The sequence below is a fragment of the Empidonax traillii genome, unplaced genomic scaffold (genome assembly GCF_003031625.1).
Source record: "Empidonax traillii isolate 1590-97213 ecotype Southwest subspecies unplaced genomic scaffold, ASM303162v1 scaffold157:size2224338, whole genome shotgun sequence".
NCBI lineage: Eukaryota > Metazoa > Chordata > Aves > Passeriformes > Tyrannidae > Empidonax > Empidonax traillii.
This window is the reverse complement of record NW_020955350.1, coordinates 693,421-716,271: the sequence shown is the minus strand read 5'-3', so window position 1 is coordinate 716,271 and position 22,851 is coordinate 693,421. Positions and strand designations below refer to the sequence as shown.

The window sequence follows — 22,851 nt, the reverse complement described above, 5'->3', positions numbered from 1 at the left end:
TCTCACAGAACAGAAGAGAGCAAGTGAAAGCATTTTGATGGTGGTTTATAGCTTGTTTTAAAGCTGCTTCCCTGAAGGTGTTTCACAGTTATGTCCTGATGTTTGTAAAGTTCCAGAAGTTGAACTGAAAGGAGAATCTTGCCGATATTATTTCCTGCTACAAGGCAACGGCTCTGGAGGATGTAAAGCAACCCTGATTCATTCAGCTGGCCAGATCAATGGTATGGCCACTCTTGCTGCAGTAAATGGAAGGCTAAAGACAAGAGCAGAAGAAACAGAACCAAGTAAGAGTAATTGCTTGTTTATTTAAGAATATCTGAATGCAGACAAATGCTGCTCAATTTCATATGTTCCTTTTATTCATTCCAGTCAGCATTAAAATGGAGATAACAAGGAAGAATATTACATTTTTTATGAATGTGTCTATTAGCAATATTTTGTCAAATTCATAAAAAATACAATAAGAGCTTATTTATTCACAGAATTTACTGCTACCGTATTTTCAAATCAACTACGTAAAGTGACAGTCAGCCATTTCTCATAATTGAGAGTAGTTGAAAATTGTTTATTGTCCAGGGACATTCAGGTAATATTAGCGCAAATCAAATTTGTGAAAACTTAAAAAGTATGTATTGTTGGTGTAAAGACTGACCAGCTCATGCCAGAAAACTGGGTAAGTATCTGTTGAAAATCCTATTTCACTGATGATTTACAATACAAACTGCAGCTCCAGTGGTCAAGTTGTGTTTCATAATCACCTTTACCTACTTTGCAATGTCCATGTTACTGCAGAGTGTTCAGGGCATGAGCTAGCACTTGTATCATAGCTGCTCCAGAGTGTGTATGTAGACATGTATCTTATAATAGTTCTCCTGGTACAACTACCCATACGAGTTAACTCTACTAATTCCTGTATTTGTTTCAATTACACTGACAAAGAGAAAGAGCACAGTGACCTGCATCTTATCTGCTTAATTCCTTATTATCGAAATAAATCAGTGTGTGATATGACTGACTACTTGCCATTTATCCTAATTAAAATCCCATTAGTACAGTGTCAGAGAACTGAAAGTCCTTGACCATATTTTGGGAGAAAACTTTTCTTTCTTGGTATCAAACTTAGGATCTTTTTACGTTCTTAAAGTGTTAGTCAAGTTACTGTGTTGTCATATTGGTTTTGGACAGAAATTCAAAAACACTAGTCAGGCACCTCTTCCAAGTTATCCTGGTGTTCAATTGTAATGGATTTGTTTGGGGTTTTTTTTAATGATTAGGCATATATGAAAGTCTGGTTGTTTCCTTTCAATATGAAATTTCTACATCTGCTATGTTTATGTTTTTATGAAGATGTAATTACTCCAAAGTCCTATGAGAGATTCTTAATAAAAACTTCTAATCTGTACAGGCTTTTGTATTGCTGACTTTATCCAGTCACTGCCACGCTTCTGTGGAGAGCAGATTGTACAGAGAGAAACTAAACTGTCTCATCTCCAAGTGTGTGCCTTGAAGGAATATCTCAGTAAGTAATGGGGAAAGCACTGGTAATTCTCATTAGAAGTATTTAAAAGCTCTTTATGTCAAACTGAATGTGATGGCTCACCTAACAAAACTGAAGTGAGTTGATCACTTTGTGAAGAAGTAGTGAAGGTTTAAAAAGAAACTTTGTAGTATGTCCATGATTGTGTGTTAGATAATGAAAAAGAGAACACTGAATTAAGATTGGTGGCTGCTTGTTACACTAATACTCTGAATGTTTGAGCGTAGTTTTGCAATAATTTTGTGGTAGTTCTGTGATGATTTCCCCGAAAACCTTTACTGCTGGACATGCCTTCTATCAAAATAAGAATTCTGGTTTTGATTTTTTCAGGGTTTTAAAAATGTTATTCTTTATTGCAAAAGTCTTCAACAGCAGAGGAAAAACATGCATCGGAAATCTGTTAGATTTATCATGAAGCATAAAGGTCTTCATGACTTTGTAGAGAAGTACATTTGAATGTCCTAATTTTTTCCATCCAAGTCCATTGCTCTAAGAGACTCAATTAAAAACAAAAATGCTTCTGAGAGATTGGCTGGCTTATATAAAATGGCATTCTGTGAAGATAATTTAAGTGTATTATCATTAACAGAATAGCAACTTAAAGAAAATAAGATTCCTGCTAATTATCTTGTCTTCCACCCCCTGCCCCCTGCCAGCTTGCAATCATTCTCAGATTCCAGCTTCAGCCCTGAGCTTGGGGCTGCTTTAGAGCTTGGGTTTTAGTTTCGAGTGGATCATCCATTTCCATTAGGATGAAGACTGAATAGGAGCAGTTGGGATTGCCTGATCATCCTTAATCATACCACAATCACCCGGCCCTTGATATTCTGACCAAAGAGACCAGAACAGGCTCTCAGTTACACTGAGGCCACACTCCTGCAACAGCAGCAAAAATAGGTGGGTGGGAGGCCCTGCAGACTGCAGCTTTTCACATTTAGGCTCCACAAGTCCAGATGTTTGTCTCTGGGGAATCCAAACGTGGATGTACTCAGAAATGCATGAATACAGAAATTAAAGGACTGTAAAAATGGGATTCATATGTGACTTCAACTGTTCTCACTGTGAGGTTTTTTTCACTTGTCTGTGGAATAAACCACCCATGTCTTGCTAAAGGGTACAATAATAAGTGTCAAGTTAACTTACTTGTGTTATTGGTTTTGGGTGGAGATTTTCTTGTTTAGTTAGGTTTTAGCAGGGTCCAGCTGTTCTTTGTTATTTAGCAGGTGCAGCACCTTTTCTTTTTCCTTTTATAGAGAGAAAGGAATTGACTAAGAAGCCTCCAGTTATTTCTGCCGATGAGTTCAAAATTTTATTAAAACTTACAAGAGAATGTTTTTTGGACCTGTACAACACTAGTCTTCCTAACCCTGATCTACAGAAGGTTTCCAATAAAACTATGTCATGCCCTGTGACTTGTGGTGAGTACTGTTATTTAGCAAATACCCTGCTTACTCTCTTTTGATGTTTCTTCCTACTGGTCATCAATTTCTTACGAAAAGAAGTAAAGGCTTTTTACCAAAAGAGGAAAACATGGAAGGAAAAGTAAAGTAGCTTTCTAGGGTTTTTTTGCAAATTGAAATGACCTTTGCCTTACCTTTCTTCTCCCTCACAAAAAAATTGTGCAGAAAATGCTTCTGATCACATCATCAGACAGATTTTCCTTTTATTTACATAATTTATATATATGCATTAAGGAATATCTATATATAAAGGAATGTGTGTGTATATCTATATTTTATATAGATTTTATATAGATATAAAATATATATATATGGATTTATACATATATATTTCTTTAAACTATAAGATTGTTTATTAAGGGTTATCTTCCATATGTTTCTTGCAGAGCCTGATTTAATGGAGACAAATCCATTGGAATGGCCAGAAAGGCATGTTCTGCAGAATTTGGAAAACTTCGAAAAAAACAAACAAAAAACAAGGTAATAATGAAATACTGGAGATTTTCTTCATAGTGGCCATTGAACATTACTGTAGGGGAACTTCAAATGTTGATAGGCATTGTGTAAACTGTTTTCAAATATATTGATAATCTTTCAAAGAAAATATTGCTTAAGGCTAAAACTAATTTTCTGTCTCAATTTCCAAAGGTGTATTTTCTGGGTTTTTAAAGTAGTATTGTTTTGATTTTTGTTGACTAAATGCAAGGGAAATTTAGCTTAAAATAGCATAGTTCCAAAACTAAATTACCAAAATGGCACTTCTAGAAAATAGTAGCCGTGGCAGAAGAACACATAGAAGATTTTCTTTCTCCCAACATGCCCTAAATAATAGAGATAATTTAGCAGTTTTTGTCAGCATGTACAATGTCTTCCTAATCTCCTCATATTTCTGAGATAGTATTTAAGTCATGTCTCAAGTGATTTTAAAGTTGAAGATCCTATTGGTTTTGTGTTTGAAATTTATAGTTAATTATGTTTTTCTTTCAGTGCTGTTCAAGTGAAACCTGTAGACCTTTTTGTCACTTAATACAGCCTATTGATTTCAGTTTAATTCTCACTTCATATAAGACTTAATGGTCTTTGCTGGTCTTAATGTTGTTGCTGACAGACCTTTAGAGCCAATTATCCAACTGTCTTTTTCTTAATTGCTTCCATCCCATTTCTCTCTTTAAAATACCATAGTTGGCCATGGCTTAGATTGGAGTTCTGCATGTGAGGAATTCTCACATTAGATCTCCGCTTTTTTGTGGTTTTTATTGTTATTAATGGCTTTTCTTTCTCAGACAGGTACAGTTCTTCCTTCTAATTAGCTTTTGAAAACCTTCCTAAAGGACCTTTTAGTTTCATAGTCAGTGTTCATTTGATTGTATCCTGAATTATTATCTTTCTTATCCTCTATCAGTATATAGCATATTGCTTAACAATAGAAAAGAGAAAAGTGTGCTAAACTTGATTGAAGACACTAAAGAGTGGACGTTTGCATGCAGTAGTGGCTTTATGGTTCTAAATTCTTGAAGAAATTACTTTATTTAGTAGGATGGTAGAGAATTTGCATCAAATATACTTTATCATGAACATCTGTGTGAAAGTTCTCAAGGAGCAAGCTTGTTCGTTTTACTTTGGCAATAGTTTAATTGCTCCAGACTATCAGTTATTTAATTTTTATTTTTTTTAATACCATGAGATTACTAAAGAAAAGAAAAAAAAAATCTTAGATTGGTCTTTGTTTTTTCTCCCTTTTTTCAGAGTTTCTCTGTTTGCACATTCATCTGAGCAGTTGCTGGGGCATAAGGACAGCCAGCGGGAGTCACTGACACTGCTCGATGCTAAAGAATTACTGAAGTATTTCACACCAGAAGGGCTACCAGTTGGTGATCTTCAGCCTCTACAAATTCCCAAGCGGTAAGAATCCAGCATATTAAAGCAGACCATACTCAGAGCTGATGGAGGGGAGTATAAATAAGGACTGAATGAGAGTCACAGAATGGTCTACCTGGATATGAGTTTATAACGTGCAACATCCTTGCATCACATACCTGCCAGTGAAATCAAGTGTTTTGGACCTCCAGCCAGTCTTACTGTTTAATTCTTTCAGGATATGAAATGGCTGGAGGTGATGATGTTGGTCCTATGCATTTTAATAACAAAATAATCACCTGAAGTGCAAAAGTGTGCTGGTGGACTCCTGTCGAGCTGCTGAAATGTGTCCATTTCCAAAACAGTATTCCTAACCAAGCAGCAGTACTGTGGCAGGGCTTTAATTTTATTGGTGTGATTTCTTTCAGTGGAGGGGAGTCTAGGTGGGAAGAAAACTGAAGTGTAGAAAAGCAATAGCTGGGCCTGTTTTACTGTGCTCGTCTCCTGTCATGCTGGCCCAGAATTCCTATCTATACTTTTATGTGATTAAGTGCTCCTTAAAGGAAGCTTATTTACTCTGGTGTTCATCCTTAGTGTGTCTGCTGGTAAGTATTAGTGTATCCACCAGTGCTTTTGCAGCAGGAAGGTTGATACATGGAGTTAATGGAGTAATTTTCCGGATCTGAACATCTGTAAGACTTGAGGCCAAACTGTGTAAGAGTCAGATGGTGTTTGCCTGTATTATCTGTGCAGTGTGTTACAGACTTCTAGGTAAGGCAAGACAGTCTTTGCAGTCACTGGAGTTATGTTTGTTGACCTTTTTAATGTTGAATAATAGAATCTATAATGGACTTATTTGATACAGCCCTCGATCTTTTTTCAGACTTCATTATATGTAATAAGAGTGCTTCTGAGAGGGAAAGGTTCTGTAATATTTTGGATTTTCTGTAGGATTTTTGAGACTTCTGTAAAATACTTACTGGAGTTTTGATACTAGCCTAAAGATGATCTGAGCAGAGAATTCAAGCAAGGTAGAAAATATCCAGTGAAGACTGAGAATCTTCTACAGAGTTGTTAGTTAGACCAACAGAAGGAATTAAGATATTTTGAGAGAGACTGATGAATTAAAGGCATGCTCACTTGTTTTACATGTTTGAGTTTAAATAGAAGTTTGATAGATTACAGTTTTGGCTGACAGACTTTCTAAATTACCATCCTGCTAGATTCAGTATCACATCTTTCCTGGATGTTTTTCCCAGATAATTTTTACAGTGGTAAATGGTGCAGAGACAGTCTGTGTGAATAAAATTTGAAGCAATGTGTAAGTTTCAGATACTCCTACATCTTGCCTTCATCTCTTCCCTTTTTTACAGATAAATGGGATGTGACAGGGTATGCTGGGATCTGGCAGCAGATGTTTTCTGTCTGTCTTGCTATGGCTTATTCAGTTGAAATACGTTCAAACAAATGCATTCTTTTGATTTAGTTGCAGAGAATTTCTAGCTGGAATTGAAATATCACAGGAGACAAGTGGTTAGTTACGAAGTCTGGGAAAGGTGACTGTTAGGTGAGACACCAACTTGCAGCTAAAGGGAAGGAATTCACTGCCAGCAGTGCTGGATTGAGAAATGGGAGATCAGTTCCCAGTTCCTTTCAGTCCATTCTACTACTCAGGTGTCCCTTTGTGAAATGGAATGGTATTTACCTGGGTTTATTGATAAACTATTTGGAGCAGTGTCCTTAACTTGGTTGAAATGTCCAAGAGCTTCTGTGATACTAATAGCTCAGTAAGAATTAGTGAGTTGATTTACATTCTCACTTCAATAAAGATTCAATAAAGATGCTTTACCTCAGAGGCTTTGCCAAAGCTGGCATGCTGCTTTAGTCTTCCTATACCATGGCATTTGTTTCTGATTTTTGGAAGTGTAATTTATCCTGAATGTAGCTTGTTAAAACAGATCTGTATTTGTCTTTTTTTTCAGTGAAAACGCATTTCTTTTGACACCAGAGCTTACTCCTCGAAAACTCAGAGGTTTACCTTTTGAAAAAGCAGCTGGATGCCATTATCATGGACTTGAGTAAGTTTCCTGGCTTCTTTACGCAGAGTTATTTTTTAGTTTCCAGTCTAGGTATAATTGGAAATGTTTCAAGCAACATGTGTGTTAATTATGGAAAATTTTATGTATCCTTTTCCTTCGCTGGAACAACTTTACATGTGCCAGCTCTCACTTTCTTACCTTTATTTTAGTCACTGGTTTAAATTGCAACATTTCTGCCCTGATGGTAATGTAAAAACATTTAAGTTTTTTCTAAGCTGTACTGTTGTAACTATTCTTAGTGTCTCTGAAAATTTTAATTCAGAACTAAAAGTGTCAAGGGAAATAGAGTTCCTTAGTACATATCAAATACCTGGGGCAGCACATGAGTGAAGTACATACATAGCTCCTACTTTGATATTTAATTCTAGACACTTTTATAACAGTCACAAGGTTTATGAGAGCTGCTATGACACTACCTGTGTGTTCAGGGAACCTGAAAACAACTCCAGCAGGAAGGTGTTAGGGGTAAGAATGTTCAGAAGGATCAATATGATTACGACTGTGTTTAGTCCCAGCCAGCCAGAAATAGTTATTTGTCAGAGCTTCGTCATATAATGTTGCTGTCTAAAAATAGTTTAGAATAATACAAAGATTGACCCTGAGGAGAAGAGGAAAGAGATATAGAAATACTAGAGTAAATAATTTAGCATAACTCTTCCATGTCATTCCTGAGCTTGGAGGAGGTGCTCCTTGAATATTCACCTTTTCTCTTGGGCTCCTCTTCCCTCTGGAGACTTTATCCCATGGTACTCTGCCAAGGAGATCTGTGAAGAGGCCAAAGTCTGATTTCCTGGAGACCAGGGTAGTGAGCTTGCTGTGTGCCCTCCTTGCTGCCCTGAGGGTCTCCAACTCCACTATTTAATGGTCGGTGTAGCCAAGGCTGCCCTTGAGCTTCACGTTCCCCACCAGCTCCTTCTTGTCTGGTGGAAGGGAACAAGGTCCAGCAGAGCACCTCACCTCCCTCGGAGAAGGAAGTTATCAGCTCATTCCAGGCACCTCCCAGACTGCCTGCGCCCTGCTGAATTGTCCCTCCAACAGGTATTGGGGTGGTTGAAGTCCCCCATGCAGACCAGGACCTGTGAGGCTGTTCCTATTTATGATTAAGTCAAATTTCTGGTGTAATGAATGTGTGCCAGACACTTGAATCCCGTGTTGCAAAGAAAAAGTAATTGCCATTAAAGCAGTGAGTAAAATGGCAATTTAAAATTGCAAAGTTAAATAGATTTTTTATCTTTATAGGGGATGTGACTACTCGGGGGACTGAGAATATAATAAAGAAAATTAAATACCTTGAAATTTTTAAGTTAAGAAAACTTACTCTCTTATCAGATAATGCATTTATTTCTAGTGGAAAGTCTTACTCAGCTGTAGAAATGGACTCAACAGTGAGTTGTTAGAAAAGTGAATTTTTCCTACTCTGAAGAAAGTAGAAAGATCTAGCAATTTAACATGACTTCATGTTAAGAGACAAAAGTAAAGAATGTGTCTAGATTCCTAAGAGTGGGAAACATTGCTGAGCAGTTTGGAGGGTGGGCCGAGCTCACAGTGGTCAGAATACGTTATAACAAAAAGGATGAAATTATACTGGACAATACTGTTACCTTTCCCCAGCATAGGTAATGTAAGTTTCTGGGTGATGAAACACTAGGCTCTTCCAAGGAATCTTGGAAATCCTTTACACCACAGAAAAGTTAAAGATGAGGTTTGTGGTGTTGTAATCTCTTAGGAAGGTTTCACTGAGTTAAAAGTCCTCATTTGGTATCTTTCAACTCCATTGTATTATATACAATTTGTTCTGTTGATTTCATTGATTAAACTGCTTATTCGTTGTAGTCTATAGGAAACTTGTGCTTTTTCAGTAACACTTTTTTGTATTTTTGGCATTTAAAAATGTGAATCTCTCACACAGCAGTGTTTATCTGGGACAAAGCTAAAGGTTTCATTTCAAAGGTGCAGTTAGCAAACACTTGTTCAAGGAAAAAATTCTGCTAATGTCCATGGAAATCTTGTTTGTAAGACCACAGGGTAAAGACTTGCAAGGAATATATGATTCAGCTTCTTTGTTGGAGTTGGACTCTAAATACAGCTAAATCCATAAGGCATGTGTTAATTTACTGGGCTGTTATAAAGTATCTTTCAGAAAAATACACCAGCTCAAATGAAAAAAAAAGTTTTGTAGTTCACATGATTGTCAAAAGTAAGTTTTTCTGATTGTAATAAAGCAGAGACTTCCTCTCACAGGTTTCTCACCAATTTCAATTTCAGATATTGTCTAGACAACAGAAGAGCCTTAGAGAGAGATGTGGGATACGCTGAACTTCAAACTCGTCTGATTCGCTATGAAACTCAGACTACCTGCACCAAGGAGTGCTGCCCTGTGCCAGTTGTCTTGAGTCCTCTCCCATCTCCCGCAGTCCTGTCAGAGCCTGGAAGTGTCCCTGATGGAGAGTCTTTACAAAGCGAATTCAAAACAGAAACATCAAGGCTAAAACGCAGATCAAAAGACTTGGATTGCTTTTATCCCAAGAAAAGGTAATGCACTGAATAAAATGAATCTTTAGCATGAAATATTTCAGCTGTCTCTTGTGAACTGCATCTTTTCTTTCATCTCGAAATGTTTCAGTGAAGCTATCTAGACAAATGTTCTAGTTGTTTAATCCTCTTCTGTGGGTTCATTTTTTTTTCTCAAGTGTGACCTCTCATTGATAGCATTAGATTAATCAAAAACCATGTGGTACAGGCACCTTTTATTTAAGAGATCTGGGGTTGTATCTTGCAGAGTCTCAAGTGCCTTTGAAAAGATGACAGATAGCCTCATCTAGGACTGAAACTGTCAGTTCTGCTGCAGTACAAATAAACAACTAGAGGTTTAGAAAGCCAAGTACTGTACAAACAGAATAATTGAATTGCTAATCCAAAGGACTGCTGGCATAAGATGACCTACCAAAATTCAATCTTATTGTCAACCTTGTTTATTAAAGTCTTTTCTGGAAGTTTGGTTTTTAAGATTTTCCTTTGTACCTTGTCCTCACTCTGAAGATGCAAAGTCTTTGTGTTGATGAAAAATAACTGCTGTGTAACTGTATTCTGAATGCACTTTTTACTGTAACACTCCACTTCTTCCTTCCTTCCAGTCTGATACCCTTTGCAGTCTAATCACACCCAGCCTTTAACAGAGGTATGGTTTTAGGAATATTTGTATCTTTTGCACCTTACTCTGAATAGTTAGAAAAGAAGATGTGATTGTATCTAACACTTCATGAATTAACTAGCGCTCTTACAGTTGAATGATCAAGGATTACAATGTTCCCAGAGAACTATAATGCCCAACTTCCCATAGCTAAAGATGAGTTCCGACATTCCCGTAGGGCCAAAAGAAATTAGGTGGTTTCAAGAAGTTTTCTTATCCTAAAACTGGAGGCCAGCAAACACTGCTCTTCCTGGCTGGCCAGATGAAGGGTCCATATGCAAAACTACCCCTTCTTCCAAAGAGTTTTATTTTCTTTGTTTCTTCAGTTTGTTTCTGGAGTTTTTCTATCAGAGGTGTAATGGGTCTGTGTATCAGAGACCAATCAGTAGAATGTTCTTCTAATAGAAAAAATATTACATAATAGAATCCTCTGTTCTTGTCTGCTCTTTCCAGATGCTGTTTGCAAGAATGCACACTTATTTCTTTAAAGCAGCAGCCTCTATAGTAGAAACAATGGCACCAAAAGAGTCAGTAAAAAATCTGAAAGTTCTTTATCTCTTTGTTTTACTTCCTTCTAGGCTAACCAAATCTGAGAGTACAGATTCCCTCCTCTCTCAGGCCAGTGGAAGTAGTGCAGTAACGAGGAGGTGCTCTGAAAGATCAGCTGCTGTGGCTGTGATGCCACTGAGACAGCCGGGCCAACCTCCCCAGGTGACCACTAAGGCTGGCTCAGCCTGTCGTGTCAATGCTGCCCAACCCGAGACCTCAAAGCCAGCGAAGGAATCGAGATCCCAGAAGCATACAAGGGTAAAGGTCTAAGTTGTTTGCTTAGTGAAGAAGCATCTTGCTTAACTTCTTTCCATGGGACTTGATTTTTTACATTTTTTAACTCAAAGTGAACGGCCTTCATCTCTCTTTGTTATTAAATTTCATTCTGTTCACTTGTGTAAGTGAATCCTGAAGGCACTGAGGGGAGTGCTGCAGAAGCAAGGCATGAAAAAGTATGTAAAGAAGTATTTTTATCATGCCTAGGGAATTCAGGCTGAGAGAGAGAACAACTAGGAATAAAAAAGGTGGGAATGAATATCAGTGGAGTTATGAAATGTAGATTAATATAAAACCTAAAGGCACCTAAAGAAATACCTGTGCAGGAAGTGTCCAAGCAATTGTGGAAGAACAGACTGTTCTGAGAATAAAAAGATACTCCCATAATTTTACATGTCCATTAAGTAAATATTTTTGTTCAATAACGTTTACTTAATAGCTGTATATATTAGGAATGCCATTTTTAAAATACAGTACACAAAACTGTTTCTGGCATGATACTGACTTTAAATTAATCCCAGGGCACAGAGGACACAGCAAGAATGTTGATGTACTGTCAGTGGCAATTTGGGATTGCCCAACTAAGCATAAGTTGGTGTGACTCATTCAGACCTACAGTAAAGTTTAAACATCTCTGATACAAAAAATGTCAGAGGAAATTTTCCAGTGTGACTTTGGTGCCTGATTTAGAATTTTTTTTTGTTTAATATGGATGCATCAAAAAAGGAAATATCAGTATAACGAAAAGTTATCTGTTTATATATATTATTTTGGAGGAAAAAAACCCCAAGCCAGTATTGATTTCTGTCTTCCAAGCTCCACGTGAATATTTGATGATCCTTTAAATTGCTTTGACATGTAAGCATTTTCTTAATTTTTTAGATTAAGGGAATGGAAATAGATTGTTAAATAACTCTGCTCAGATTTGGTCAGGGGGTTGATGGCGTTGGGGCAATGTATTGAAGAAAGAGGCAAGAAAAAGATCAGGTTTTCTATTTTGGGGGTTTTTTTACTCCCATTGTCCAATTTTTCATGTCAGTAATTGAGATGAACTTTTGAGTGTGTTTCTACTGTTTCCAAGATGCTGAAGGAGGTGGTTGCTAAGACTCTTCAGAAACATGGAATTGCAGAGGATCACAAGTGCTTTGCATCATGCAGCCAGCGTCTGTTTGAGATATCAAAGTTCTACTTAAAGGTAACGCTTTTACAGTTCTTTCTTCTTAGTTAAGTAAGTCTGTTCCTGAAAAAAACTCAAGATAGACTGTGGGATTTTCAGACTTTATTAAGACAATATTCCCCAATAGGTTAGTACTGTGTAGAATGTGTGGATAAACCTTTAGACTTGTTGTCCAATGCAGAACATAATTTTACAATATATTTTGGTGGTGTCTTATTTGTTTTTAAACCTTACAAAGCAGTTCTCTTTTAGGTGAGATAACACCTTAAAGCATGGATCTCTTCAGTCAGGTCATACTTTATTGCTTCCTTAGCTGTTGTAGCTATCTCACAGCTGTGGCTGTGACAGCTCAGCTTCTCCCTTGTTGTGAGGCTGTTGGCTCAATAAGCAGCTTACAAAATTGACTCAGAAATTCTAGTTCCCTGAGATGCTCACAGAAGTGTTTGTAAATGTGCACAGCTATCTAACACATACTGGCTTGGCAGCACCCTGTAGAATTGCATCAACCTCATTTTTAGAAGGAGATGAAAATTCTTTCCACAATATCTAAGAGACTTTGTGAGTCAATGCTTAAGCCATGTTACTTGGTCTGGGCACAAAATCAAGTTAAATTACAGTATGGGTTGTTTATTGCTCACAAGCTGAGCTGCTGTTCCTGCTCATTTGCATGTGTTTAGCCTACATCTACAGGTGAACTAAGTTTAGTAAAGGTGGTTTAAGCTAAGTGAAGTTGCAGTTGAACAGGGCTGATTGCTTACATGGACAATTGGAACATCTTGCTGATAAGCACCAACTTCTTAAATAATTGGAACACATTTCACAACTTGGAACACAGTTGCACAGTCATTCTGTGAGTGCTCCCAGGATCTCACTGAAATATGGAAGATGGAAGATCTCCTAATCCAAAATCAGAAGGGCTGCATGTAGGGATGAATGAGTAGGGCAGATCAGATGGGTTCATGGTTCCATTCCAAGTAGAAGAGCAAAAGGAAGAATCCTGCAGTGATCCTGTCATTTGGAAAGCTGATCTAGAGAGAGATGTCACAGGATTTTGTTCTCCTGAACTGTATTGCAGCCCTAAGTCTGTGGGAGCCCTTTCTTTGAATCCTTTTGCATGCTGCATATTTCAGAAGCATGATATCATAGCTGTTATTTTCCTCAGGAGACAAGTAATAAATTAATTTTCTTCCTCTTTAGGAGAAGTTTTGTTCTTGCTTTCTTTAAAAGAGTAGATGAGGTTGGACTAATTAATTGGACTGCAAAACGGACCAGCCATTCTCAGTTTTTTCTTTCTTGCACTGATTTTCTTTTCAGATATCCTCTTCTCTGTTCTTTGCCAGAACTCTGCGTTGCAATCTAAGCTCACAGCTGATTTTCATGTTTATACAGAAATAAGATTTCAATCAAAACTGTCAGAACATTGGATATCATTTAGGAAAAAAAAATTCTGGAAAAGGGCAGAAGGTTAAGAAGGCTCAATCACACACTTGAGTATTAGGGTTGGACTACTGTAAGGAAAGCTGCAACCCACTGGAATAAATGTAAATTACTTCCTTTTACCATTAAAAAAAAGCAAAGTCAAATAATTCTTCTGTTGCTCAGAACAAGGTGGTGAAAGTGTAACACCACCCTGGTCATTGGGGTTATATAACACAACTTAGAGCCACCATATGAGTGTGCTGATTCCTGTGGCTTTTTGTTTCATATCTAGGATCTTAAAACATCTAGAGGACTTCTTGATGAAATGAAGAAAACAGCAAATAGCAATGCTAAACAGGTAAGGCCATTTGTTTGTTTCTGTAACAAGCCAAGGCTAAATGTTGCTGTGGCAACTTGGTTGTAGGATGGTTTAGTCCACAGCTTTGAGAGACAAAGAGAATAAATACTTTAGTGAAGAACACTCTCCCTTGGCTATGGGTCTTGTTTCATTCTGATTTCACAGAAACTTCCCCTCAATCAGCAGTCCCGTGGCACAATTGCCAGTTGCATATATTCAGGATTTGGATGGTATTCTAGTTATAGCTCCCTATGTGATTTGCCACAGTGAGAAATGGAAATGAAGACAATAAATGTTTCTACATCACTGAAACAAAAAAATGAGAGACAAGATTTTTCTTCATTAGAGGGAAGCCTGGATCATTAGGGAATTGTTCTTTTCTTGTGTTGAAGTAAATAACATTTCTTTTCAAAGGTTAGGAAGTAATAAGAGGGTCTATAAAAGGAAATAAACTTCTTAAAAGAAGCAATGAAAATTAGTAATTTTAAGCTTGGGAATAACTGTAAGCACAAGGGATATCAGGTGAGTTTATTTGTGTGTAAAATGGGACTTACGTGAACAGTAGAACATAGTAGATCATAGAAGTAAATACCCCTCCAGAAATTAAGAAATTAAGTAAATTAAGATTCTGAAAAATACACTGAAGTGACTCCATGATTGGAAAAAAAAAGTGTCATGCATAATTACAGTACAGTTTTCAAAATCATAAATTAAATGGAAGAATTTGAACTGGCATAGTTAAGTAATAAAACCAAAGTCTCAAGGAAAAGTGCTCGATCCCTGTAGAATTTATTCTACGAGAGCAGTATTTTTTGTGTTCTGTACTTGCTCCCTTGTGAATTGCTTCCTACAGATGATGTCAAAAACTACATGTTTGGTGTTGAACTGTGCTGATACACTGCTTCTCACCACCATCTTTGTCTGGGGAGAAAACAGGTAGTTTTGTGTATGTTTGCTGTTTGCAAAAGAAACATTAAAATTGGTGTTCTCCTAAGCTGCTCACTGCTCCCTGTATTGGAGAACATTTTGAAATTTCCTTATGTAAACTGTAATTGCCAAGGACTAATCAGTGGTCTGAACATCTGCCCTGCTTGGAAAGCAGCAGTAACAAAGGTGGTTAATATAGCAGTGTGCAAATTATTCTTTATTCTTTCTTCTCCTCTTTAGTAAATACCACACAGATGATGATAAAGGTGGTGATAAAGAATTGATAAAATGTGTGAGATATTATTCAGCTACTTTCGAGACCTGGAGTTACGAAAATTGTTTGCTTTCTCATTTATTTGCCCAGGTGATTGAATGGGTTTTGGAGAAGACTGGCAAGTAGAGGTACTGTGTGGATGCAATTCACACCTTCCCAGAGCACTTCTGACTGTAAGGAAAGCATTGCACTGCCTAAGGCACACACACAGATCTGCACACTGGTGCTCAGTGTAATTATAGAGACTCGTTCTTCAAGCACAGTAGCAAGATTTGAAACTTTTTATACTGGAAGTTTTAATTTCTTTTTTTTTAATTCAAATGAAAAAAAGTTTTATTTTATATGCATATTTATTATGTTTGTTAAAAGGAATATAGCTTAACTTGGTTTGATAAAGCTTTGTATGTTTTTCAACCAGTACATATGTTTTTTTATGTGAATAAAATCCCCAACAGATTTAATTTTGATAAGAGCTTCTTTGTTTTACCTTTCTGTGTGAAGACCTCCACTCAATTTATTACAGCTCACTGTTGTATAAACAGCTGTTTACAGCATTGGCCATTAACATTTTGTACGCTAATTAAGAGCAGTTTCTATTCTGCAGGTGAAAGCAAATGTAATCAGAATTCAAGTCACAATTATCTCTGTGTTGTAGTATAAGGGAAAAAAGAATGTCTTTTGAAACTTGATGCAAGGTCCCATTAAAGGAAGGATCACTTTACAAGCTGAATTTCTGGTATAATTTCCTGCATGTTCTTTCTAACACTCCTTAGAAAAAAATCTTAAGAGAGGTCTGAGATTTCGTGTCCTGGAGGAGAAGAAAATCAAAGCGAAAGCAGTAATGATGATGGCGAGAGCTGGGAAAGAGCTGGCAAGCTGTGCTGAAATGTGATGGAAAGAAGAATTTCTACTTGTTGCATGTGTTACAAGTACAGTAAAAGACTAAATTCAGCCTCAGTTTGCTGAAGTCTCAGGCATGTACCTGGCTTGTCCTAATGTAATTATTCAAGTCAGTATTATTTTGAGATGAGGAGTTCCTACCAAAACAAACAGATTTTACAGCTTCCAGTATAAGGATTTCCTATTCATCATATAAACTAACATGATTGATAGAGAAGCAGTGCTGTTGTTTGCTATATTCCCCTGGCACGAAAATGGATTAAGCAATACAAATATAAATGAAATCTAATGTTATGAAAAAGTAAATGAATAAACCATGTGGAGGTTAGACTTAATACTGTAAAATCTACGCATTCTCTAAGAAGCCTTCCTGATTTTGTGGCATTATTCTTTGCTTAATTCTATTTCATGTAAAGCTGAGCCCTCAGGAGGTTTTTTGTGTCTAACAAGATCTTGTGTTTAACTCTTCTGTTCCTTTGTCTCTCTGTTTAGTGTTCTCCTGGACTCTACAAGACCTTTTCTAGGGAGTGTGTACTTGGTTTAACTGCACTCTGAGCTACCATAGGAGAGCTTTGTAGTTGTCCTGCTGTGACAGGGAGCTCTAGTGAGCACCATGTGCATCTTAGCCCAGGACAAACATAACTACTTATTTCATTTGTCTGCAGAATGCCACACATCCACAGCATCCTGGTGAAATAGAAATGCAATGAAGAGAGATACTTAAATAATGATTTGATAAGTGCATGTCTGAGATTGCGCCAGTGTAATGATTACTGTGTATGGCTCACATTTCTTTGCATTCAGCACAGGAAACAAGAAATAAGACGTTAGTCTTCCTGAACTGGTTTTAGTGAATAAAGGAAGTCTCTAGTTCCAAGTAGAGAGAGAAAAGCTGTTAAATTATAGCCTTATCTCTTCAACCTGAATGCCAATACTTTTGTCTGAATACTAAAGCAAGCCACTGAAAGTTGTATTTTCTACTTAATTTTGAGAGGTTTATATATGTGAAAATACAAAAACTTTGTAGTTAATAAATTATGCCTAAGTCAATAAGCAAAACTACAGGAACTGCATTTCATAAAATCCTTGAGGCTGCTGCCATAAGCAAAGAAAACACCTTTCAGAAAAGTAATTAATAGTCCTGAACTGGTTTTATTCTACTTCAAGTAGAGCCTGACAGTTATTGTTTTAATTAATTCTGCAGACTCAAAGGCTGGCCTGAAATAATAAGCAGGAAAGCAGTTAGGGAAGCATAAGCATTTTGGTGTATTGTTTGTTTGCATAATTCCCAGTCCTGAACTAATACACTGCTGCTCGTGTCTCATTTGCTCTTTATCTTGGTGGTTTCTTAGGGTAAGTGGTTGCTGGTTTATTACTGTGCCCCATCTGAGCTGTGATAACTGCCCTTGTCCTGCAAAATAATTTGACCTGGCCTTCTATAACAGCACTAAAGCAAATTATGCTACCTCTGCTGTAGTTCAAAAACCCCACACCAAGAGTTCCCACTCAGCTGATGTGTTGCAAATCAGGTGATGCAGAACAGAACATCACCTTTTGCCTCTGCATTTAAGATTATTTTCTTGTTTGGGGCTGCTGAACCCAAAATCCAGTTTGCCCTATGAATCCTCTGGGTGCTTGCTTTCATGTTTTGCAAATCAGGATGTAAGTCATATTCACTAGTACACATTTATAGTTTACCCATAATCCATCCATACTATAGAATAAACACATAACAAAATGTAGCATAATATAATAACATTATGTATTATAAGCACATAATCCATCCATTTTATGTGCTTATATTACCCACAGGATTGGTGTAAGACAACACTGGTGTGGTTGCAATTCCTTGGTGATAAAACTGCTTGTAGTATTACAGCATTTGCATGATGACTATCACTGAACTTAGCTTGGGTACAAATGCATGTCCAAGTTTACAAACTTCCTTTTCCAAATTCACAGTTCTCCCTTGGGATTTGTCTTCGAAATTTGTTTTCTAATGGCTCCCATTATTTACATAAGCACAGAAATTCTGATGAAGGAAAAAAAGCTAATGTGGGGGAAAAGGACATCACCTTTGTTAAAATGTTTTCCCCCTTGTGCTTTTAAATTATACTTTTGCCCTGGTTAATCGAGGGGTCCATTTATATCAAGCAGGCTCAGTTTCTCACAATTTTGCTAGCATATTATTAATATCTGCTCTTTAAAATCAAAATCATCACTGAATTCAAAAGTGTCCATTTTAGATACAATTCTCAATTATTTTATAGTAATAATATACACAGTAATAGTGTGTCTACATTATTATGGAATATTTATATATATACACACTGTATTATCTAGTAAATAACCTCAGTAAACATCGAGTTATAAACATGCCAGTTTGACTTCTATGAAAAGTAAGATAAATTTATAAATCAGTGATAGTCTAATGACCTGGAGCACATCATTTGTTTAGGCTCTTGATTTTGCTTCCACTGAAGAAAAAGAAACTCCCAATTAACTTTTAAACGTGGGTAAGAGGACACTGAGAACTCTTCCTGATGGAATCAGACCAACCTCTATTGAGGTTGAGCAGCTGTGCTTCCCAAATGCAAAGAGCTGGATGGAGTGTGCTCCCATGTCCTGTGGGAAGAAGGAATACTGATCTTCTGCAGAGAGAAAACACTTGTTTTGTTATTTGCAAAAGACCAATTCGAATGATGTTCATGGTAATGATTTACCTGGTAGCAGATGAAGAGCTGTGTTGTGATTTATAAAGTACCTTAAGTGAAATGCTCGTTCCATTTGAAGAGCAGGACTGTTAGGAAACACCCGTATGCTTCCCTGAACGCAATCAGATCAGCTTTATTTTCCTCTTTTTGTTGTTGTTTTTAACAAACACTTTATATCACATTTTTCCAGTGACACTGATGTTCCAATACATATCCAGATCTAACGGTGAAACTGCTACACAAACTTTCTGATCTGACTGTTCAATTTACTGTCAGTATTTTGTGAAAAGAGTGAGGCTCTGGAATATTCCTTCTTTGAATTCCCATGAGGCTGTTCTGTTACACCTCAGATCAGACTGAAAGAACAGGCCTAAATTTTCAGTTAGGTTTTCTATTTGGGCCACTAAATTAAGAATTAAAGGGAAGGAAAGCATCTTTTTTTTTATAAACTGTTCATAAGAGAAACAAGGCACATGTTGACCTCAGTCCTTGAATGCACAGACTTCAGCAGAATTTTTCTTTTTAATGACTTCTGTAACTGCCTAGTGCAGTATAAACAACAGAGAAAGCACTGCAACGTCAGCAGAGGAGTCTGAATGACCTGCCCTGGAACATCCCTGTGAGCTTTCAGGATTTAAGTTTTTAAAAGTCATTCCATCAATGCAATGAGCAGTTCTATCAAGTAATGGAACTAATCTTAACAAAAAAACTGAAGTTTAAATCTATTTTTCCCCATCCCAAAACCAAAGAACAGCCTTTCAAATAGTTTGTCTGGGTACAAAGTAAGTTCACCTCACAAAAATCCAATAAATGACTTTATTAAATATATTCTTTTCCTCTAAAATATAAATATTCACTATACTCTTATAAATGTGGAGTAGGTCCATATTTAATTTGTCTATCCCATCCAAATATGAATCAGTTCAAAATCTGAAAATGAAGAAATAGCATCTGTAATTATCATTTATTTTTTCTATAAATATATATGAATCTTCTTTGCAAACTGCTTAGTTATTCACTTAGACTTCATATAGTACTGAGCACCTTAGATTACATCATCTTGTGTCATTTAATTGTTGGTACTAATATAGGAATTTGTAATATTTACAATGCACATATGTGTTAAGGATAACATTCCAGTGATTTTTAATTGTTAAAGGAGTAAGGAAATAGTGCAGTATAGTTACAGATGTGTTTAACCTACCCCACAGAATGCAAGTTTTCAGTTTAACCTCTGGAACTTTTACAGGAGCCCACGTCCAAATTTTTAAGTCATACTTTGGAACAGTGATCAAAATGTTCTGAATCGCTTTGTAAAACCGTCACTGTTTTAAAACCCACACAACTGTGGTAACAGTTCATTTGATCATGACATGAGTTCCTCCCCAAGGACCTGTCCCCGCGCGTACCGACCACTCTCAGCTTCTCAGGTGCTCTTCCAGAAGCCTCCAAGCCAAAGGAGGCCCAAGTAACTGCCCACAGAAAGTTGTGTGAATGGCAGTGGTCACTGAATGAGAAATGTCCGTCTGGAAATTACTGGTAGGTTATGTAACGTTACCTCCTACCTTGTGAATTTACATGAGGAATTAATTTTTAGGTGCAAGTACCGTGACAGTAAAAACAAAGTTCACAGCGAGGTGAATCCCCTCCCAGGTGTGCTTGTGAGTGAGGAGAGGTGCTGGCAGAGGGGCTACTCTTCCAAAGGGGCATTTTGCTGTTCTTCAATGACTGTTTTCTGTATTTATGAATTCAGCCTATCATCCTAATTTTTTAATTAGTTTTGATGATTAAGATACCTATGGAAACCACAATGAAACTAACTCTTATGCTGTGAATAAACAGCATGACTTACACTTAACTCTCAAACTCAGCTTAAAAACAACATGGAGCCAAACTGTGTTTTTAATTTTCCTCTTTGCCAGCCAAGTGATGCTAAGTTGATATTTATGAGCTTTCTCAGGAATAAAGGAAATGCTGTAACATGACAACCGAACGCCTGCAAACTTTGGATTTATTACTTCCTGTACATGTCCTTCAACATGTGAATTTAGGGCAAAACTCTAAAAGCAGACAAAACCCCACCCCTGTGTGAAGCAGTTCTGTTTACAAAGGAAGAGCAACGCAAGTGCCATCCCTGTTCCGCTTCTTCCTATTTCTGTTACTCCCAGGTGCAAACTGTGTGTGCATCATCTCTGATGAGGAAGGTCAGCCTTCCTGCCTGCTTTGTGCTGCTCAAGGTAACTGAACAAGGCTCAGACTCAGTGAATTGCATGCTTTGACTTGAAGCAGTAAGCTGGGGTGCAAAACAGGAACTAGTAAGTCAGGGACATGGAGGTGAACGTCTTATGTTTCACCAGCAAGTTGGACTTGCCAAGTTGTGCCTGTAGGAGCAGCTCCATGTTAAGGAGCACAGCTCATGTTCCCTCCCTGGTGCGTTTTTCCTCACTGTTGTGGAGTTGCTTGAATAACTTTTCTGAAAACTCCCACAAAAAATCAAGTCCTCCTCCTTCGCTGCATTTGTTCTTCTATGAAGACCACACCACCAGCCTTGTCTGAGCAGAGGGGGTGACACAGTAGACACAGGACAGGAAGCTTAGCATGGCCTTCTTTTGGAAAACTGCCATGGAAATAACGCTGGCAGAAGCTTCCATCACACTTCAGCATGGATTCAGGTACCTTTTACCTGGGCTGGGGATCACATATAACTGAAACTCATTAAGCTATTCTGGGAAGTCACTATAAACATGCATCCCTAATGTTCATTAACACAGGACAGTCCCTGACTGTCAGTGCCCACTGACAGCCGGCTCTCGATACATCCTAGAGCTGGTCTTACTTTGGCTCCATTGCTAGGGAATGTACATGTGGCACATCTTTATTGTTTAATCTGAAATTCCCTTTGGCAGAGGCCCTCCAGTTCCCTGACCACAGCTGTATTGCTTCGGAGAGCCCAACCAGAGGTGAGTACTTGAATGCACAGGTTCTGACAGAGCTCCAAAACAAAAATCCTCTGTAAGTGGTGCACAGGTTACAACCAAAAGAATCTTTTACTTTTGGGTGGTGGGACAATCTTGTTTGGAGAACTTCTCCTCAGCCAATCTTGAGCTTGCATTACAGCCAACATGCTCTTGTCTGCTTAGCCCTTTACTTATTCTATATAAACAAGTACATTGAAATAGGCACAATTTATGATTCTGAAACATTTACACGTATGGTACTACACACTTTCATGGTCTCATATGGGATTTTAAAATCTCATTATTTACAATGAAATCCCCCATTTTCCTTGTCATGCCATCTCTTTAGCTGATCAAAATGAAACCTGGGCCTTGGAAGACTGCAGAAATGACCAAGGCCCAGTCCTGAACCCCAGGCTGGTGTCTGCTGCTAGCTGGGACGGGTTCCTGCTGTTGACTGTACTTCAGATGAGCATGGTTGCTCCATCTCTCTTTGAAGAAACGGATCCCACTTATGCCACCAAGCCCAGTCTCGTGATCTTTGCTGACAGGAAGGAATGAATGATGAAAACAATTGGTTTTGGACAGGAATGGAGGTCCAGTTGCTGAAAGTACAGAAAAAAAAATCAAATTGAGAATTATTAAATTAGATTATAGCTCCAAGAAGGAATCATTTATGGAGTACTTGATGAACTGCTGTCTGGTATTTTGAACAGGCTTCTATTAAAAACAACCCTTCTCTACAACATACTGCTTTTCTTTTGCATACAGCTGCAAATATTTAGGTTATTAAAAGGAACTAATGAGCATCTTGACAGCAGATGAGATCCTGGTGCCTCTGGCCTTGCATCCACCCAGGTGAGCAGCAGAAAACTGAGTCAGATGCTGCAAGCAGTTTTCCGAGAGGCTCAACCCCTCCCATCTTTTCAGGCTCTGTTTCTGACCAGGTGGTGGGACTGCACTGTCTCATTCCCAGGGCATCTGCTGTTGTTCACGGCTGAAGCACCTTCAGCTGGTGCTGCAGAGGAGTTGCTACTCTGTTCTCACAGCCAGCAGCGACACTGTACTGTCTTTTTTTTCTCCCAGTCGTGGTTCAGATGATCTCACCACACTCTTGCTAAGCTTGTCAGTGTGGACAGCAGGTTCAACAACAGGGT

The 22,851-nt window shown here is 37.7% G+C and overlaps 2 protein-coding genes across 4 annotated transcripts in view; one reads left to right on the top strand and one right to left on the bottom strand.

Annotated features, from left to right (window-relative positions):
• Window positions 1–17,015, top strand: part of MTBP (MDM2 binding protein) — a 34,187-nt gene extending 17,172 nt beyond the window's left edge. For 2 of the 3 annotated variants that reach the window (XM_027884914.1, XM_027884913.1), the window contains exons 12-22: window positions 111–284; window positions 1,406–1,519; window positions 2,791–2,955; window positions 3,384–3,477; window positions 4,744–4,899; window positions 6,837–6,932; window positions 9,219–9,485; window positions 10,722–10,950; window positions 12,050–12,163; window positions 13,857–13,922; window positions 15,214–17,015. In XM_027884914.1, coding sequence (XP_027740715.1) covers window positions 111–284; window positions 1,406–1,519; window positions 2,791–2,955; window positions 3,384–3,477; window positions 4,744–4,899; window positions 6,837–6,932; window positions 9,219–9,485; window positions 10,722–10,950; window positions 12,050–12,163; window positions 13,857–13,922; window positions 15,214–15,249 — 1,511 coding nt within the window. In that variant the 3' untranslated portion in view covers window positions 15,250–17,015. Of the gene's footprint in view, window positions 1–110; window positions 285–1,405; window positions 1,520–2,790; window positions 2,956–3,383; window positions 3,478–4,743; window positions 4,900–6,836; window positions 6,933–9,218; window positions 9,486–10,721; window positions 11,373–12,049; window positions 12,164–12,397; window positions 12,409–13,856; window positions 13,923–15,213 lie in introns of those variants that run through there. The other variant, XR_003571351.1, reaches the window with a different exon arrangement.
• Window positions 17,016–18,893: 1,878 nt separating this feature from the next.
• The window catches only part of SNTB1 (syntrophin beta 1), a 112,409-nt gene continuing 108,451 nt past the window's right edge, over window positions 18,894–22,851 (bottom strand). Inside the window, exon 7 of the mRNA XM_027884920.1 lies at window positions 18,894–22,299. Coding sequence (XP_027740721.1) covers window positions 22,207–22,299 — 93 coding nt within the window. The 3' untranslated portion in view covers window positions 18,894–22,206. The remainder of the gene's footprint in view (window positions 22,300–22,851) is intronic.